The sequence below is a fragment of the Excalfactoria chinensis genome, chromosome 7 (assembly GCF_039878825.1).
Source record: "Excalfactoria chinensis isolate bCotChi1 chromosome 7, bCotChi1.hap2, whole genome shotgun sequence".
Lineage (NCBI taxonomy): Eukaryota > Metazoa > Chordata > Aves > Galliformes > Phasianidae > Excalfactoria > Excalfactoria chinensis.
Genome location: NC_092831.1, coordinates 17,675,172 through 17,695,056, shown reverse-complemented (window position 1 = coordinate 17,695,056; position 19,885 = coordinate 17,675,172). Strand labels below are relative to the sequence as shown.

The window sequence follows — 19,885 nt, the reverse complement described above, 5'->3', positions numbered from 1 at the left end:
TTGTTTTTCACCTCCAAAGTTGTGCATCTCCTTCATTCTAGGTATGCTGCTAAGGGTTGCAGATATTGTGCTTTCCATATCATGGTTGTAAAGCAGCTTGCTTTTTGCTTGTCTCACTGCTTATTAAAAAAAAGGAAAAAAAGAAAAAGAAAAAAAAGTGCGAAGCCAATCACCCGGTATATAAATAAGTACTCATTTTTCACTTCCACTTATATTTTCTGTTCTTTTAGCCATAGGAACCTCATGTTCTAGTTTGCTCTGTTGCTGATTCCTTGAGCAAGAAATTAATCCTCACACTGAAAGAGATTTTTTGGTTGTTTTTAAGCATAGAGAAGCAGGAGATGAGAAGAGATGAAGCAACTAAGTGGAAAGATTTACAATTATGATCCAATCGCTTTAAGCAGAGCATAAAGCTGATGCTATTTTCCAGACAAAGTGCATGTTGGAGACAGAAAGAACTTCTCCATTCCGGTAGAAGTAGCCATTAAGCATTTAATGAGGTCTTCCCCCTCTGCCCTCCCCACTCCCATCTTGATGAGACAGATCACTTTTCTGAAGCACCACAGTTATCAAACTTTTCTACTTTTGAGTATAAGGGGAGAGTATCTCCAGACTGTGTGGTCAGCTTCAGCTGGTAGCAGCAAGGCAAGGAGAGGGCATAGTAGGTCCCTGAAAGGGCACTGGTGGTTGTTGCTGATCTGACTGCTGGGTGCTTAAAGAATGTGCCATGTGGGAGGAACATGTCAAGCTTCTGGGGAAGTGCGGTGGCTTAGATTTTACAGAACATGTATCATAGTATCATAGGAGGTTCTTATATATATGGAAATTTTCTGTATGGTAACAGGCCTGCTACCACACACCAGCTAGCATGGGGAGTACTGAGCTGAAATCCTATGCCCTGACCTTATATGCTAGGAGGCTGGCCAAGAGCTGGGAGAAGCTCCTGCTTATCCGTAGGCAGCTGATGAAATGGAAAGTGGAAAGCAGCAGCAAAACAAAGTTGTTGGCATGGGGATGTATAAACAGAATCAGGACCCTACATGGGAATGCTCCAGAGAAAGAAGGGGAGTAAGCAGTGTAGCTGTGGGACAGCTGCTGGTGAGAGCAACTGGGCTGCAGTAATTTCTGGGCTGCACTGCACCACATAACTCTGATTTCTTGGGCTGACAATACATTGAAAGTGACAGGAAAAAAAAAGAAGAAAAAGATATGTGAAGAATTTGCTAGGTATTTTTGAATCAGCTTGTTCACGTCTTGTGCTGTTACATAAAGGCCAGTGGAAAGTGAGTGCTATTGCACTGTGTGTGAGGAGATGTGGAGTGGGATGTCCGTATACACCTTCTCACTCAGATTTCTTCTTTAATTCGTGTTTCAGTGGGAACTAGGGAGGAAGTACAACCGGTAATTAAAAGAAAAAAGAAGAAAAAGAAAAAAAAAAAAAAAAAGAAAGAAAAAGATAATTAATCTGTGCAGAGCAGGAGCTCTCCTTTTAGGGTGTGCAGGCACTTAGCTAAACCTAGCATATACCTTCCTCCCTTTGGTGAAGGAGCCCGGGACAGCCCTTTCAGTCCAGGAGTGCGCTGGCAAGGCAGGCAGAGCCCGGCTGTGGGTCCATAGATCTGAATCGCGCTGGGGGGAGCACAGCCACTTCAATCCTGCTGTGTGCTTCACTTACACACAGGGATCCCTGCCTCTCTGGGAAATGTGCCAGCAGAGAAGAAAAGCTGTGAACCTCATTTTCAGAAGTAGTAATAGCCATATAAACTAATTCCTGAGCAATTTTACTGTAAGTTGTAGTGAGCACAGTCTTTACAGTGCATTAGCCAACGCAGTTTGTGACTGTCACTTATGCTCTGCAAACACTCAGGTGCCTGAGGAGGGCTCAGCCCTCCCCCTCCTTATCTCCCCTTTAGGGGATCCCTTCTCCACGCTGCTCCTCACAGGCTGTTAGAGGCACTCTCAGGCTTTGTTGTGTGGCCGTGTGCCACACCGGCTTGGTGACGCTCCCAGAGCATCTGTCCCTAATAGGGCTGACAGCCGCGGGGCCGTATGTCATCGCTGCCATAAGCCTTCCCCCCTCTCCCTGGGGGCTGGGGAGCTCCGGGGCAGCGGCCGCAGCCACTCGGGCCGGCGTCTCCCCGCCCTGCAGCCGGGGGCTGCTGACCCTGTAAGAGGGGCCCCCACCGGGTGAGTACCAGGGCTACGGGTGGCTTTGTGCAGTGGTGACGATGGCCCTGCTTGGGCAGGAGGACTACGTGTTCGCCTACCGCGATTCATCGCACCCTGCTTGCCTGCTGGACGCGTTCCGGGCGTTCTACTTAGACGGGCTATTCACTGACATCGCGCTTCAGGCCGCCTCGGGGGTCCTGCTGCATTGCCACAGAGCCGTCCTGGCGGCTTGCAGCAGTTATTTCAGAGCCATGTTCACAGCCGATATGAAAGAGAAATCTAAAAACCAGATCAGGCTTCCAGAGCTCAGCCACGCCGTGCTGGAAGCTCTCGTGAATTATGCGTACACCTCCCAGATCCAAATAACAAAGAGAAATGTGCAAAGCCTGCTGCAGGCGGCTGATCGCCTCCAGTTTGTCTCAGTCAAGAGAGCTTGTGAGCAGTTTCTGGTCAGGCACCTGGATGCTGACAACTGCCTCGGGATGCATGCCTTTGCTGAGCACCACAATTGCCTGGAACTGGAAAAGGAGTCCCGAAGGATGTTGCTGTGGCAGTTTGAAGAAGTGTGGAAGCAGGAGGAGTTCCTGGATGTTAGCAAGGAGAAGCTGGCTTTCATCCTTTCCAGAGAGAACCTCAATGTATGGAAAGAAGAAGCAGCTGTCGGAGCTGTTGTTAGGTGGGTTGCACACAATGTAGAGGAAAGAATTGAAGACATCTATGAACTGCTGAGCTGCATTAAACTAGACCTAGATAATGTGTTTTTGAGGTCAGCTTTAAGCCTGCAAAAAAGATGTCGACTTAATGATAATAAGATAAGGTCCCTCGTGTGTAGTGCCCTGAACCCCAGTCCCAAAGGCCTTTCCAAAAGACCAACGGCCACCATGTGTGTGGTTGGAGGATATTATTGGCATCCCTTATCAGAAGTGCACGTTTGGGATCCTTTAACTAACACGTGGCTCCAGGGAGCAGAAATGCCAGATCATACCCGGGAGAGCTATGGGGTCACAAGCCTGGGGCCAGACATATATGTGACAGGAGGCTACAGGACAGAGAGCATCGAAGCCCTGGATACCGTGTGGATATATAACAGTGAGCGGGATGAGTGGGCAGAGGGCTGCCCCATGCTTGATGCGAGGTACTACCACTGTGCAGTGTCCCTGAGCGGCTGCATCTACGCACTGGGTGGCTACCGGAAGGGAGCTCCAGTGCAAGAAGCTGAGTTCTATGATCCTTTGAAAAAGAAATGGGTTCCTATTGCAAACATGATCAAAGGTATGTAAACTTTTATGTGGCATCAGCTTCAATGTCAGTCTTCTCATGTTTGCCACTGAGAAGTAACATGGATCATCCCATTGATGTTGGGAGGCTTTGGTTCAAGTCTGTGTGGGCCAAACTGCTACAAATACCCAATGGCTGCACTGGGCTGTGCTGTTGGGCACAGAGTGAACAAGCAATGGCAGTGTCATTTAAGTCTGCTTTCCTTCAGGAGATAAATTTCTATTTGAATTGGAAAGAAGTTAGAAAACTACCTGGGATCAGAGTCTGTTCAGTAGGTCCTGAAAAGGTGGGCTCCAGTAAAGGGATTGTGTTATTTTGGTATAAGGCCTGATTGTTTTCTGTACCATTTATTTATAAGTGTTTCTTCATTTAAGACATCTTGCACGCAGCTTTCTCAGATTCCAGTGTATCATCTGTTCAGGATCCTTAGTTAAATCTTTGGAGTAATGAAAAGCACAGATACCTATTTTTAGCAGCCAGAATAGTGACCTACTGAAAATACATGTGCTTGGAGAGCAACCTAACTATAGGATATTATTTTGTTATAAAGCTTATCTTATTATACATTTTTACAACTTAATGTAATTACTTACTATTAGTTATAAAATATTTTAAAAGATTTTATTGTAAATTGTTGCAAAGTAACTTTTTTTAGAGATTGTGAGGTATTTAACAGGAGGAAAAACACTAATTGTGCTCATGCCACTGTTTCTTCAATGTTCACATATTTCCTACAAATACTACCATGAGTCATTTTTAACTAAAAAATATGAATCCTATGCTAATACTGCAAGCAGATATTTGGGCCCATTATCTGTGTGAAACTTTTTAGAGCCTTAAAAATGCAGCAACATGCTAGATTTTTTGTCCATGTTATCTTGTAGAGATGTTGTTTTATTTTTGTTTTGTTCTCCCAGAGACAGAACTATCACAGCTACATTCCATCTGTGTCCTTCTTTGTACGACAGCATTCCTAATAATACAAGAAAGACTAAAAATATCAGGAAAAATACCGTGAGACACTGTGTAATCTCAGCTTCCACTGACTTTGTCCTTGCCACATATGTGACGCTTGAAAATGAGTTAAACATACTGGAAGTAATTCCCTGTTCCAAAGCCAGTGTTACGTTGCTCTTAATGACTGCATAAAAATTGTGGTGTTTTTTGTTTTTTTTGTGTGGCCATGTTACACACAATACATGTCAGTTACTGTAATTTTATCTATTTGTTCATGACTTATCCTGCTAAAATAAGGTGTCTTGACAGTTTATTTAATTTCACGTTAGTTTAAATACTTGCAAACATCATTTCATCCTGAAACACTAACAAGCTATTTAAATTGGGGTTATTGATGGAAGTGCTGTTGGGTGCTATGTGTGGTCTGAAGGTGCGTTGTGACTGTTGTACTGTGCAGGTGTTGGGAATGCCACCGCCTGTGTCCTGCACGAAGTCATCTACGTAACTGGCGGTCACTACGGCTACAGGGGAAGCTGCACCTATGATAAGATCCAGAGATACCATTCGGGTAACAATGAGTGGAGCATCGTCACCACAAGTCCACATCCAGGTAAACAACAAGCTCTGTAATGCGATGTCTTTTTTCCAGTCTGGGGGCCTTTAAATGTCCTTGAGTGTTCTGACTGGAAGGAAGATATCTGGTAGGGCAGTGAGGTCCAGGGTGGATGCTTGACCATGTACCAGGCTCTGAGAAGGGAAAGCCCTTCTCACAGGCATGTGTTGTATGCAAATCGCTCCATAAATATTTGGCTAAGGAGTGGCTACAAAGTATGATAGCAAACTAACTTTCCATAAAATGTCTGTTCGTGGCCATTTGGCAAAGATCTTCTGTATGCTTTTAGAAAGGATTTTCTCTACTTCCTACATTTGGTAACAGAAAGTTTCTAAAGAGATTATCACTGCGTACTGGTGTTTTCCCATGTGTGCACTGCAGCACCTTGGGTTTGCTCTGACTGTGGGTAGCAGAAATCCTTGAGGTGTCCTCTCAGCTCAGTAAGGAACTTCTGTGTGCCCCGTGTTTGTCATGTCAGTTAATGTTACCATGCTGAGTTGAACACTGTTCCTTTCTTCCTAAAGAATATGGACTGTGTTCAATCACATTACAAAACAAGATCTATTTTGTGGGTGGACAGACCACGATCACAGACTGCTACGACCCAGAGCAGGACGAGTGGAAGCAGATGGCTCACATGTTAGAACGGAGAATGGAGTGCGGCGCGGTGGTGATGAACGGGTGCATCTATGTGACAGGAGGATATTCCTATTCCAAAGGAACGTATCTGCAGAGTATCGAGAAATACAACCCTGAACTAAACACGTGGGAAGCAGTAGGCAACCTTCCCAGTGCCATGCGTTCACATGGCTGCGTCTGCGTGTATAATGTGTAAGCATTAGATTTTCATAGTGCTGACAAAGAAAACATGCACTATTCCTAATGGTACTGATTACCTCATGAATGAGATACCTAGTACAATCTCTTAGTGCACATTCATTAAGGACTGTTCAATTTGTTTTAAACAATTCAGAAAGGTAAATAAGGAAAAAAAAAATACTTCGATATGTTTTCTCTGTCATGAAAACTTTCAAATGACTCTAATAATACTTTCTGTAACTGTATCTGAATGTGAAAAACAGATTTATTTTCACCAGTGACTGGGTAGAACTGTAACTTGGTGCTAAGTTAAACCAAAGTATTTTGCCTTTCTGTGGAGAAGCGGGGCCAGGACGTAATCTTTGATATGCTGAAGACAGCTGTAGGAATGGTTCATTGCCACGGATCTGGTGTGTGGGACATACACAGTGATGTCACTTGGACAGTAGTGATACCGCATCCAGGAACTGCAGGCAGCTGCAGGGCATCTCTAAATCCATCCTCAGATGTCAGAGTGAAGAAGAGAGCACACAGAGAAAGGGGAAAGAAATATCACCTGGTAGCCCAGTTATGCAAACAGAAACTGCCTCATGGTGCTGTAGTGGGATTTTGGACTGATTTGCAGCTGTTGTTGATCGATATTTATTTGGAGAAAAGCCTTCCTATGATAACTGTTTTTTAAATTTAACATGTGTCCTCCTGGAATGGAAGGTGGAGCAGGACTGAGTGGTCCAGAGTCCCCCCGCTGCTGTGGGGCTGCATGCGGTCTGACAGAAGCAATCCTAACACAGAGTGAGGCTGGGTTAGCTTGCATGGGCCCTGCAGTCTTGCCTACAGAATGACAGCAGGAACAGGCTGCTGGTAAAGGAAGGAGGGCAGCGTGGGGCTGTGACATGCTGTGGTGGGAAATCCCTGCCCCAGCACTTTATTGGAAAGAAGCTTGGGTTTTGTTGGCTTTGTCAGGTGTGATCCAAGGAGGTGAACCTTGGGCTCATTGTATATGTGTTTTTTTCCTCATCATGAACATTTTCAATGTTTTTATTATTTCACATTTGTTTACTATCTCTCCCCTGCATTTGCTCGTAGCAGTTTGCACGCAGCTCTGAGCCTTGTCATGGAACCCTGTGATGTGAGCATAGCTCTTGGTTTGGTGCTGTGTCAGAAGCTCACAAGCAGGGTTCAGTGTTCTGTTTTGTTTGCTGCCCAGCTACCGAAGGGTCCAGATTAATTTATTTACAGACTGTAAAATGTAAAGTTGTTTGAGGAACTGAGCTCTCCTGTTACTCAAAGCACACAGGCCAAGTAAGATAGCAGAAGAGCTAAAGGCATTTTGTTTCCCCTGGAAATGGCCGCAGCAGAGCGTCATTAACAGTCTGGATTAGGGGTTTCTGAATGCGTTAGACAGAGTGTGAAAGCTCAAGGACCTTATTGTTACTGGTGCTATTTTCTGTACGGTAACCCGCGCTGCTTGTTAGATGGATTCCTCCGCCCGTGGTCCCGTTTTAGCGACGAGCTGAACGCAGGCGGCGATCTTTTTATCGTTCCTTGAACCGGAAGGAACGGCACAAAAGCTGAATCGATGAACTCTCTACGATTTATTAAAGCTTTTATTAACGTGACACCCGCATTTATAGCGCCGTTAGCATCTTCAACGCAATCGTATCTGAATGAACGCTTACACCGTCTAACATCCGTGCCAGTGACGGACCGCCGACGCCGCGACGCCATTTCCGGCAGCGGCCCCGCCCCGGAAGAGGCGCCCACGTGAGGGCTGCGGTGGCTGCTGGGCACGCGGCGCAGCCTGTAGCCTTTCGAGCGGCGGAGCGGTGCCGCGCGCGGTCTGAGCCGGGCCGAGCGGCGCAGGTGGGTGTGCGGGCGGCGAGGCGGGCGGGGATGGGGTCGGGCGGGAGACGGGGGCTGCGCGAGGGGACCGGGGCCGCCGGTTGTTCCGGGCCGCGCTTCCCGCGCTTCTCGCTGTCGGGCCGTCCGGGAAAGGAGGCCAGAAGCGTGCGGCCGGGAGGATGGTGTCGCTGCCTGCGGCCGCCGCGCCAGATGCGGGGCAGCGCTTCCCGCGGAGGTGGGTGCGCGGCGTCCCGCGCCGCGCCCTGCGTGCCCGCGGGTGGCAGCACGTGGCGGACGGCGCTGCCGTGCCCCATGGAACTGCCGCTGCGAAGCCGCCCGGGGACTCCGGCGGGGGGACTGGCGGCTCGGGGGCGAACCGGCGGGCTCGTCGTGCAGTCGCTGCTTCTCGCATCTAAGTGTTCGGCACGAGGAATTCGTTCTTACCTCGCGCCCGTTCTGCTCTAGTGCGCTACTGCGGCAGTCCTTGCGTGCGGCGGGTGGAGCCGCCTCCGGCGCTGCCCGGCTCAGCGCTGTCGGCCTGGATGCCGGGCCCGGGAGAACTTTCCCGGTTGTGAGACTTCATCTCGGGGGCTTGCCGTAGGCCTCCGTTGCTTTAGACTTCCTTACGGAATGCCTTTCTGACTTGAAGCGCTATCTAGGAAGTAGGATTTGCTCTGTCCCGCTTAGCGCAGCGGGGCCTTCGTGCGAGGCGCGCTGCGGGCGCTGGGTTCCCGGAGTGGGCGGCGGGGCTCCGGAGGGGCCGTGAAGGACGGGAGGGGCCCCGTGAGTGTGAAGGCCTGCTTTTCCACAGCGCTGCACGGCAGTGTTTCCTAATGGCCTCTGCGGTACCCAGTGGTGAATACAGGAGTGTCTGCGTTGGTCGGATGGGGGGTGTTTCTTGGGGGGTTACAAGAGCCAGGCTGCCCCCAGCAGACTGAACGGGAGTTCTCTTTGAATGACAAAACCAAAGCATAACCGCTGGTTTCGCTGAGTGCTTCTCCTGTCACCCTGTCACCTCAGATGCTGCCTCTGCTCACTCTTCACCTGGGCGGCACTACTGAGCATCCTAAAGGAGCCCCAGGCTTATTTTAACAGAGAATCGTAAGAAGAGTGAGTACCATTTGGTACCATAGAACAAAGCAAGAGCAGCCGAAGGGGAAGGGGCAGGGCGGTACAGCCTGGCTGCATCCCACCCCAGAGAGTTCATAGCAGCTGCCTCTTGCCTGGCCCTTTTGTGCTGCCTTGCTGGACTCTGCTGGCCATGAGGTGGTGGGGCACAGTTCCTGTCCTCAGTTCAGTGCAGGTGCACATTGTCTTTTTGTGCTGGGCTTCTTTAAAAACATACATTATCAAAATCCATCCAATTTAAAAATTTCTTTTCCCCTCAGAATGTGCAAGACAGCAACATTTTCCACAGCTCCTAGTAAGCTAGCGTGTCTTCAATAATTGAGCTACATTGTGAAAACTACCTATAGGACAGTGGTTCACTTAGAAGATTGCGAACCGCTTAACAAAATCTGCCATGCTCTGGGAAGAGCCATAGCAATGTGAGATGTCACCTTGCCCAGACAGAAAGGCGTTCCTGGTTTTCAAGGTCTCTTGTTCTCCCAGCCCTACCTGCTCCATCACAGTGTCTCCAAGAATCTGAAACAAGTTAGTGATAAAATGAATCAAGTGGAACAGTTCTTCAGTAGGTTGGCTTTCCCTGGATAAGGTGCTACAGAGGCACACAGTGTGTGGTTAATTACTTGATCCGGGGGAAAAAGCTGGTACTATTCTGTAGGCTGACAATAAATTCAACAAAATTAGGTCACATCAAACATTGTTTTTTTAGTGAGTCAGGTGCCAGGGACAGCAGCATGGGGGAGTGCAGTGATGATGGCAGCACCTGAGTCCTCACTGAACTGATTGCGTTGCAGGAATCAGGATGGCTGTGTAGGGACGTCTCTGAAGTGACTGCAACTGTAAGCCGTCAGGCTGTGGCCCAAGTTTCTGCAGTGCTTTATAGACAAATGGGTTGTGCTTTGAGCATGGCTTTCAATTAACACTTAGTAAAATCATGCTTTTGAAAGTGTCCCGGTGTTTAGGTACAGATGGAAGCACAGTAACGGAGACTAGGATGTGCAAGGCTGGAAGGCAAACCCATCTTCACCTGTAGTCCTGATGTTCACTGACTGAACTGGGAAAACTGAAGGCCATAAATCTGCTTCATCTTCTGCAGCTGGGTTGATGAGTGTAATAAGAGCCCAAAGGGAGAAATTCAAAATCTGTGCTTCTGTGCTGAAACCTGGATTCAGACTGATTTGTGACATGTTTACAAACCTGTGTTTTTCCTTGTTCTTTCCTTCAGAAAGTTCCTAGTTACACTTACTAACGAGATTTGTTTGATATTCCTAGTGATGTTTTGCTTAGCAGTGAGGTCTTGGGTTTGATTTGACAAATGTTAGTTATTATTGGTTTAAATCTATTGCTGTGGATCTGTGTCTAGAAAAAAAGGCAAATAAATGCTGTCAATCTTGAATGTGGAATGCTGAAAAGGGAAATATGGAACTGTTTTACTTGTTTGTTAATTGTTCCAGTTTCCGCTTGGAAGTTCTGCAGTCACATTTAGAGCTGATTCACAAAAATGAAGGTGGCTTGTAGGGGCTGCAATTAAATGCAGCACTACAGGAAAGCTCTGTAGAAGTTGGTTATTAGTATTTAGTGACTTTGCTCTGATTTTTCTTCAACACAGCTGGTGAAAATGGCTGAAAATGGAGATGGTGAAAACATGTCTATCTTGGAAAGCAAAATCTGCCAGCAAATTGAGGTAAGTTCAATTTATCATCTGGGACCTGAACTGAGATGTAGTTTTTGGAGACCTTAATTGGTAGGGACTTGGCTAATGTGAAGTTGTGCATCAGTAAACAATTTATTACTGTTTGTCGGAGTTATTCTTTGCATGCAAACAGAAGGATGCATTTTAATTCAGTATGGCTTAATTTCTGGGGGAGAAATCCTGTCTGGGAATCTGTGCTGTTCAAAACATTAGCATGCTGCATAATTTGCTATTATAATTTACTTTTGGAAGTGTCACGTTGAAGCAGGAAGTATTAATATGAGAATTCCAATAAAAATAACAACTAGAATTTTGAACATTTCCATCCACTGCTGTCATCTGCCAAATGGAAAAGAGCTTTTAAAGTCTGAACATTCCAAAACAAGTCTGTTTTTGTTGTGTTTTGTTTTTTTTTTCAGTACTATTTTGGCGATCACAACCTACCAAGGGACAAGTTCCTAAAGGAACAGATCAAATTAGATGATGGTTGGGTGCCTTTGGAAGTAATGATCAAATTCAACAGGTAAAGCAAAGTACATCTAATCTGGATAGAAGGGTAATTTTCGGCTACTGAAATTTTGTTTTGGTAGCCAAATGTGTCTGTTCTGCACAGGCATTTCCACTTGCTGTTTTAACATTGGGCTTCAGCTTTGCCCTGTGTATTTTTCATAACCTGTCTCTCCTTACTCAATAGGTTAAGTCGCCTTTCAAAAGATTTTGGTGTTATAGTAGAAGCACTGAGAAAATCCAAGACGGGTCTAATGGAAATAAATGAAGACAAAACTAAAATCAGAAGATCTCCAAACAAACCCCTTCCTGAAGTAAATGACCAATACAAGGCTGCAATTAAAAACAGATCTGTATATGTTGTAAGTAAGCTTCTTCCTTTGCTCTGAGCTATTGTCTGGCTTTGACTGAAAAGCATCTAACCAAAGTCAACTTGAGTTATCTCACAGTAGATAGTCGGGGGGGTTATTTCTCATGAGGTATTACACTTTGTTGCATACAATTGAAGCTTTGTGCTGTTTCACAGAAAGGCTTTCCAGTAGATGCTACTCTCGATGATATCAAAGAATGGCTGGAGGATAAAGGTCCAGTTGAAAACATTCAAATGAGGAGAACGCTGCAGAAAACATTTAAGGTAGCTCTTGTAATGAACAATTAGATCTGGGGCAGGGATGCCTAGTGAGTATGTTTTGTTAAATTGTTCTAAAATTGAATCTATCTTACTCAACAGGGGTCAATATTTGCAGTTTTTGATAGTGTTGAATCTGCCAAGAAGTTCACAGAAATCCCCAACCAAAAGTACAAAGACACAGAGCTGATAGTGCTTTTCAAGTAAGTCCACTTACCTGATGCGTGAGCAAATAAGAGTGGTCAAGGGTGGATTGAAGTTTCTATATTGCTTTACAGATATCAATAGCACAGACCTTTGGAGATGAGCATTTTGACTGCTAAAGACAGTAGTAGCCAATTAACAGTTGAGACTGTCGTATAAAGTAATTACAGTGGAATAATCAAGTAGTATTAACCAAGTTTACATTCTATTGAAGGGAAGAGTACTGTATAAAGAAGAGTGAAGAAAGGAAACAAAACAAAGTAGAGGCCAAAGCAAGAGCTAAACAGTAAGTCCTTATCAGCAGAAATGCCTGGTTTTGATCACCTGACCGCAAGAGGACCACCTCTTAACTAATCTTAACTTCTCTACAGGGAAAAAGAAGAAAAACAGAAACAAGCAGCAGATGCTGAGATGGTATGAATTTCTTATCTGTCTATACTTGAAAACTTTCATGGATTTCCAATAACAATCCTGTTGCAGCTGCACGTTGTAAAGCTAAGGTGGGGGATATTCACACCTTTAAATTCTATAATAGATCACTTTCTTAAAAGCTGAAGTGACTTTCACAACTAACTTACTGCAAGACCTCCTTCTGTCATGGTATTGCATCTTATTTTCAAGAGGCTGATTTTGCTTAAGGGAGCATATCCTGGATTTGAATTAGTAGGTATGTTTACCTGTTCAGACAGGATCCTAAATGCACCGATTAGATGATCGTTTTCTTCCATTTTCTTCTCTTACTTAGAGACTCTTGTAGGGACATAATCTGTTACGTGTTTTCAACCTGAGTTCAGCCCTCAGAACTGTTTCAAGAGCATAAATATCTTATGGAAAGGATTCCCAGCTTACACATAAATGGATCAGTAAGCAAAGAAAGTGTTTTTAAAAAACAGTCTGAGTAGAACTATATAAGACTTGGACATCAGCATAAATAAGTAGCAAGGATGCTTTGCTTACTAGTGGTATTAAGAAGGCTGACTTCAGTTGCTTATTTATTGTTAGCGTGTTTTAGTATTACAATAGAGGGATGGAAAAGAATACTCAAAGCTTGGCTTTTTCAGTAAAACTTTTTTTTTTTCCTTTAAGAAATCTCTAGAAGAAAAGACAGGGTGTCTTTTGAAGTTTTCTGGTGATCTAGATGATCAAACGTGCAGAGAAGATCTCCATGCGGTATTTTCAGATCACGGAGAAATCAAATGGATACACTTTGTAAGAGGTGCAAAGGAGGTCAGTGTAACTATGGACACAGAGTTAAGATCTTCATATTAGTTTGAAACTGAAGCATTAAATGCATATGCTTTTATATCAAGTTTTTGTTTGTTTGTTTTTTTTTTTTCTCTTTGACTTGTGCAACTGCAGAATATTTAGAGAATCAAATGATATACTTAAATTCTGTCAGAAGCATAAGTAGAGAATTCATCCTCTTCAGCTGATGAGTTGAAGCCTGGGAGTGAAAGTATTTGTTATAACTGCTTGAGGGTTTTGCTCCAGTCTAGATATTTCACACCATGCAAACACTGAACTTGCTGAGGTACCCAGCAGGACATGCTCATCATTCCAGTTGAGTGTTTTCATGATAAAATTCAAATGTGGATGCTATTTTTTCTTTTTAAGGGAATCATCCTATTTAAGGATGCTGCAAAAGAAGCTCTGGAAAAAGCTAAGGAAGCACATAGTGGAAACTTACAGCTTCGGAACAAAGATGTTACTTGGGAATTGCTAGAAGGAGATGCAGAGAAAGAAGCTCTGAAAAAAATACTAGAAGATCAGCAGGAATTGCTGAAACAGAAAGGAAAAGGTCCTCTCTGACTGGTTGAAGCATTTACAGTGTTCTAGGAGTGGTGTTATGTATTCACAATTTTATTTTCACAAAATAATCACTAACTGTACTACTGTAAAGCAGTATTTTAAGCTTATCAATTAAAAGACAATCTATATCAAGTTCCTGTCATCTTATCCCAACAGGACGCAAACTTAAAGGAAGAGGGGGGAAGATACCTCAAGGTGCACACAAAGGGAAGGTACAGTTTCAGGGCAAGAAAATAAAGTTTGACAATGAGGAAGAAGGTGAAGATGATACTAAAACAGGTATACTGTTCTGCATGGGATGCACCTTCTTTATTTTAAGGGGCTACTTAATGGGCAGTTTTGTTCTCCAAATTTTTTTCTGCTTTGGCCCTATACTGTAGTATTTCAGTTGTTACTACTAAAGTAACTGTCAGGGTCCTCTGCTCAACTGTTTTCAAAAGTTAAAACTGCCCAAAACACATTTAAAAAAAAAAAAAAAAAGTGTTAAAACATTTACTGGATGCTGAGGTTGCACTGCAAGACTATTCAAGGCATTCTGCACTAAGGATGGTGGTTATCAACTGCTGCCATCCTCCCCATCCCCACCCCAGCACCTTGAGGCGTATCAAGTCCTGAAGTTCTGGATAGTGGTATGCGGCTCAGAGAAGATGAACAGCTAAGTTTTTTGTTGTTTAGCTGTGATCTGCTTTAAAAAGGAAAAACAACAAAGCACAGACATTCAACCCTGCACCTCTTAGATTTGGTTAAATCATCTTTTTACTGCTGGAACTTTATAGGTGTTGAGATTTAACCTTGCAGACAGCTAAGCACCACACAGCTGTTTGCTAATTCCACTGCAGGATGCAGGAGGGAATTTGGGGGGGGGGGGAGGCGAGGCACAACTTGATTGAGATTTAAAAATAAAGAAGTTAGTTACTGAGACAGAAATAGTAATGGTAACAATATGTACATATTTACAAAACAAGTGATATGGAATATGCTTGCTCACCACCTGTGGCCTGATGCCCAGCCAGTCCCTGAGCATCCCTTTGGATAGTTTAGGTCAGCTGTTCTGGTTCTGTACCCTCCCAGCTCCCGTACTGCTCCAGCCCCCTCACTGGCAGGGCAGTACAAGAAGCTGAAATGACCTTGACTTGCAGTGCTGCTCAACAGCAACTATAATGTGTTATAAACATTGTTCTCCTAAAGCCAAAACAGATTCATACCGGATACTATCAGTGTAATCAACTCTGTCCTAGATGAAACCAGGACAACAAGGAATTCTTTCAGTATTTGAGGATATGTAGTAATTCGAAGACATAATAAGCAAACCATCTATCATAGCCACAGGGCTGTGGATCAGTCTAGGACTAATGCTTGGGCAAACAGGGTATGAATGTTTAAGAGTAACATAAAGTTGTTTTTTGTTTTTTTTTCAGAAGATTAGGGGTAATGGAAAGGCTTTCCTTTACTATAAATGACTGTATATTCAATTTTGCAGAACCAGTAACTCCTAAGAAGAGACCACTAGAAGAAACAGAAAAAGAAGAATCCGCACCAAAACAACTGAAAACAGAAAATGGAGATGGAGCTCAGTAATACTAAAGTAAAAATACCATTGTTTTTATTAGTTCATTTTAAATAGGTTTTAAAGACGTGCTTCAGTTCAGGAGTTTCTGGTAGAAAATCTAATGAAATCCACTTCAATGTCAACCTGTAATGAGAAGAGACCTTCATTTCGTTGGGTTACAACTTTTTGTTGTTAAAGCAGCATGCTTATTCTTAAGATGCCACTCTGGAAAACTCTTTTGTATGTATAGTTTTGTTTATACTGTCAATGCTCTCAAATCCTCTGGCATCTCATTCAAATGTAAAAGGTTCCTGACTTCATAACCTCAAAGTGATATTACATAGTAGCTACCAATAAATTCAGAACTGAAAAGTGCTCATTACTGGCCCCTCTGTTCAACTGCTTAGTATTAATGGCAATGGAACTTAATACTGTCATAAGAAACTCTTCTCAAATGCTATGAATCATCCAATAGATACGACCCTAGAACTTAGGTTCTTTCAGTGGAATTCAGTTGCCCTAATACAAACCACTTTCTTTTCAGTTATCTTAGGTTTTATACTTACTGATTTCTTCTTATGGAACTTGTATGATGCTGGTAGGTCATATCTAAGTTCTGTGAACAGTATGAAAAAAATGACACTGTACTTAAAATAATCATTGTAGATTGTTTCTCTTGCCCACTTTTGAGCCTTGACTGGATAATGCTTGACTTTTATGCTAGATTTCTTCACTAATTAGAACTGAAAATTTAAACTGCCTATATCAGATATAAGCTGACAGCTGAGAAGCAACAGTGCATCTTAAGCACTTGTGCAACTTCCATGTCTTAAGTAAGTTGCATGACTATAAACCATATAGCTGATTGATACTTAAGAATCAGGAAGATAACTGAACTGCCCAAAAGACATGATTGACTGCAATGGCAGGATGCTTTCTCATTTGAGAACTGACCTTTAGGTTTGTTATTCCTTCTGAAGCAGGAAGACAAAAGCTAGTCCAGGAAGAAATCAAATTCTGAACAGAATACGTATTTTTTTGAGTTTTATCGAGTGCCTACTTGTGTTCTAGGCAGATAGCAAGATTTTTTTCTTTTTTTAATAAAAGGTTAAAAAACACCTGTGTCATTTTTAGTCTGAAATCATACATGAATTTCCCTCTAGATGTTAAGTTTGTATCATCTTACAGCTGTTAGCTCCCAAGAAAATATTTCTAATAAGAAATTAATCTTACCTGCTATGACTTCCATCTTCACTTTCCATTCATCTGCTTTCTTTTGAACATGCTGCAGTATTAAACAGAGCTGCCTTTAAAGGCTGGTTTTTACAGAGTTCTATGAATATCAACACACCTGTACGAATTTAGGAAGTCTCTGATGCCTCTGTTTCTCAACCTAAAATGTTAGATGTACTTATCTCCATATATTCAAAACTACAGGTAGTCCTTGATATCAGTATTCACCCACTACACGAACCATTGAAATGTGAACAAATCAATGAAGCTAAAGACAATGTGACAAATTAGCAGCTACTTCATTGTTTATTGAATGTTCACCCTACTAACAGGAAGGACCTACCTGCCGTGTTGAAGTCTTGTGAAGGGAATAGACAGCTGTTCTTGCCATTTGTAAAGCAGTTTTCAGAAAGATCATATCCATCCCTAAAAGAGTGCTGAAATCAGAATTGCTGCGTGCAAGCTTAAATAAGAGAATTTAAAGAACTGCTTCATGCTTCAGTTTTTCTGAAGCAATAGCTATTTGAGAAACAACAGTGAGCGTGTTACAGAAAGTATTTCTGCAACTTTGCAGAAACTGCTTTCAATAAAAAAGGGATATGAAGTAGTGGTGTGTGTTTGAAACCCAGTGAATTTTAGCTGTAGCACTGGACCTCTACTTAGAAAACTGATTTCAGGTCAGCAAAACATTGTCCCACATTGCAACAGAAAAATTTCATTAAATTATCTCCCCTGATACTTTGTTCCTAATTGCATCTGATTGACTTTCAGAATTACTAACCTTTATTATGTTTGGTACCAAAAGGAGGGTTCATGATAACCGTGTCAAAAGTCTCTGACATGCTGTCTGGTAAAGAGGAGACATCGCACTGAACCACGTCGACATTTGTGAGCTCAAAGTCTTCCAGGTTGCTGTTGAATATTTCCAATGCTCTTGCATCTATGTCAAACCCCACACACAACCTATTTTTAAAACAAAACAAAAATAACCACATTAATCTGCAAAATAAGAAACTGTTCAAATTCTATAGCAAAGATTTGGAAAGGAGTGGCATGAACTTGTTTTAACTCAGAAAGAAACATGCAATTACATACATACAAATTCAGTGCTTATAGAAATGAGAGTAGCTGTTGCTTTTTCCAGCTATCTTTATAAGTTTTGTGAAAGAACTTCCGTGTGTTCATTCAGAGCTACAGGAGAAAACAAAATGTTATTGTTTCTTTCACAGCAACTGTCCATCTCTCCCACTGTTTGAGAGGTTACTGACCACAGAAAGATGTTAAATAGCACAGATATGCACCAGATGAGGTGCCTAAGATTAGTTCAGCACTGCTATGTTCTGATTTCACTTTCTCCTGTTCCATACTAGAAAAAAAAGACCGGAACTTAGTATTGAAATACTCACCCTGCTCCCAACATTGCACTTCCAATGCTCAGCATGCCACAGCCACATCCTAAGTCTGCAACTGTTTTGTTTTCAATATCATCGAAGGTATTGTGAATTGTGTACAGCATACACGCTGATGGGAGAAAGAAACACCATCAGTAATGTCCAAATGTACATCCAATGTTTCTTATCATGCAAAATTAACCCCATGTTTTCACTTTCTGTAATCTCTGTTTTCATTTTCATGTGAAAATGAGACAGCTTTTCCCCCCAGGTAAGAAAAAAGCCCCAAACAATATTTTTGGTCTAGTGGGTATAATAGAACCCTTACATTTGTGGAAAATATAAGCCCCTGGTTTTCTATCCAGCTTTCATTTGCAGGCTAAGATGCTCCTATCACAACATATCTTTTAAATCCACTTTCCCTAATTTGGGATTGTAAATTATCTGTTTTATTTTTAATTAGTTATTAAAAAGCAATGGATCCACCTTCCTGCTAGATAAAATTGCTCAACTACTGCTGTGGTGAAAGCTGTAAATGAATACTGTGGGAGGTGCAACGAACATTCTTAGGAAGAAGCAGTAAATGGGACATGCTACGGCAGCACGGAGTGAGCCTTACCCGCGATGTGGGGTCTTGTCGGGTACTGCTCAAGGAGCACTTTTGGACTTTCAAAGGTATCAACCTGCTGTAGGCAGCTTTCCAGTTCTTTGAGCTTTAATTTCTTCATGTTTCCAGTGGGACTCGATGCTCATGTGTCCTTTCCCACCCTCCTATGATTCTAGCTAAGGAGAAAAAAGCTGCCATAAGCTGCAGTAAACAAAGCATCACTTTATTGAGCGGTTCTACCCTTAAAGCCCCCCCGCACCCTGCAGCAGCTGTCAGGTGGCAGCCGGGACCCTGCGGGCGGACAGCGCAGGGCCGGACAGCGCCAGGCGACCCCCAACTCCCTCCCCTCTCCGGGACCGGGCTCCAGCCACGCGCCGCCCACCTCAGCTCCGGGCTCCGGCCCCTCTCCTGCCCGTCGTGCCGCCTTCCCGGCGAACTCGCGGCCTACAGGTACAGCCGTGCTCCCTCCCTGGCTCTCTCGTTCGTGGGGCCGCCCCGAGGAAGCCCGAGCCCGGCGGGGCGGGCCGCGCACCTGCGCGCTGCCGGGTCCGCGTCAGGCAGGGAAGGCAGAGGAAGAGGAGGGGCGGATGCCAAGGGAGGGGAGAGGCGTCCCGGCGTCCGTGCCGCGGTATCGCGAGAGGGAGGCGCCGCCGGGAGGGAGGGGAGGAAAGGAAAGGAGAAGAGGGCGGCGAGGGGAGCCCCAGAGCCGGGAACCCGGCGCGGCCGTAACGGCCCCTCGGTTCCGCATCATGGCGGGGACCGGTGCCAGCAGCCGGGATAAGCGAGCGACGGCGACGCGTCTGAAAGCGGCACTGGGCGGCGAGAACGGCGCGGCGGCGGCCGGCGAGTTACGGGCTCTGCTGGACAGGGTGCTGGCCCCGGCGGCGGGCTCGGGCGGCGGCGAGGCGGCGAGCGAGGCGCTGGAGTGGTGCCGCTGCCTGCTGTCGGGCGGAGAGCCCTGGGACGGCTTCGTGCAAGCCGTGCGGGCCTATGACCCGGCCACGCTGTGCGGCCTGGTGTGGACGGCCAACTTCGTGGCCTACCGCTGCCGGACCTGCGGGATCTCGCCCTGCATGAGCCTGTGCGCGGAGTGCTTCCACCAGGGCGAGCACGCCGGGCACGACTACAACATGTTCCGGAGCCAGGCTGGAGGCGCCTGTGACTGCGGCGACAGCAACGTCATGCGGGAGGCCGGGTGAGCGGCGGGCGGGCACCTGCGGGAGCGGCGGGCGGCCGCCCTCCTGCGGGCCGGGGCGGCGGGTGGGCACTTGCTGCCGCCGGGCTGCCTCGCGGTGCGAGCGGCGGCCTTCGCCCGGGCCGGGCCCTCCCGCTGGTTCGGGCGCCGCGCGGCTCGGAGAGGGCCGCACTCGGTGGCCTTGCTTTGAGGGGCGGCCCTCGGGGCGCCGCTGGGGCAGGAGCTGCCGCGGCCGGCTTCGTCTTCCTCCGCCGGCCTCGGGGTGG

General features: G+C 45.1%; 4 protein-coding genes across 7 annotated transcripts in view; 3 read left to right on the top strand and 1 right to left on the bottom strand.

Annotated features, from left to right (window-relative positions):
* The first annotated feature begins 2,228 nt into the window (after positions 1-2,228).
* On the top strand, positions 2,229-5,934 carry KLHL23 (kelch like family member 23). Its single transcript, XM_072341915.1, has 3 exons — positions 2,229-3,441; positions 4,862-5,014; positions 5,542-5,934. The coding sequence occupies exons 1-3, from the start codon at positions 2,229-2,231 to the stop codon at positions 5,850-5,852; spliced, it is 1,677 nt and encodes a 558-aa protein (XP_072198016.1). The 3' UTR covers positions 5,853-5,934.
* Positions 5,935-7,294: 1,360 nt separating this feature from the next.
* On the top strand, positions 7,295-15,573 carry SSB (small RNA binding exonuclease protection factor La). The gene is made up of 12 exons (XM_072341910.1): positions 7,295-7,699; positions 10,413-10,487; positions 10,916-11,019; positions 11,191-11,365; positions 11,530-11,637; positions 11,734-11,834; positions 12,050-12,121; positions 12,207-12,249; positions 12,922-13,062; positions 13,450-13,633; positions 13,801-13,923; positions 15,125-15,573. The coding sequence occupies exons 2-12, from the start codon at positions 10,422-10,424 to the stop codon at positions 15,220-15,222; spliced, it is 1,215 nt and encodes a 404-aa protein (XP_072198011.1). The 5' UTR covers positions 7,295-7,699; positions 10,413-10,421; the 3' UTR covers positions 15,223-15,573.
* On the bottom strand, positions 15,228-18,992 carry METTL5 (methyltransferase 5, N6-adenosine). 3 transcript variants are annotated; one of them, XM_072341913.1, is made up of 8 exons: positions 18,807-18,987; positions 18,437-18,600; positions 17,833-17,947; positions 17,208-17,389; positions 16,770-16,852; positions 16,427-16,478; positions 15,760-15,809; positions 15,228-15,337 (listed from the first exon to the last, which is right to left on the bottom strand). In XM_072341913.1, exons 2-8 carry the CDS (start codon positions 18,543-18,545, stop codon positions 15,290-15,292), a joined length of 639 nt encoding a protein of 212 aa, XP_072198014.1. In that variant the 5' UTR covers positions 18,546-18,600; positions 18,807-18,987; the 3' UTR covers positions 15,228-15,289. The 3 variants fall into 3 exon arrangements, with proteins under 3 accessions (XP_072198014.1, XP_072198013.1, XP_072198012.1); XM_072341912.1 differs by lacking the exon at positions 15,228-15,337 and having other exon boundaries at positions 15,694-15,809; positions 18,437-18,596; positions 18,807-18,992; XM_072341911.1 differs by lacking the exon at positions 15,228-15,337 and having other exon boundaries at positions 15,694-15,809; positions 18,807-18,989.
* A 19-nt stretch (positions 18,993-19,011) lies between these two features.
* The window catches only part of UBR3 (ubiquitin protein ligase E3 component n-recognin 3), a 91,002-nt gene continuing 90,128 nt past the window's right edge, over positions 19,012-19,885 (top strand). For both annotated transcript variants that reach the window (XM_072341909.1, XM_072341907.1), the window contains exon 1: positions 19,012-19,619. In XM_072341909.1, coding sequence (XP_072198010.1) covers positions 19,012-19,619 — 608 coding nt within the window. The remainder of the gene's footprint in view (positions 19,620-19,885) is intronic.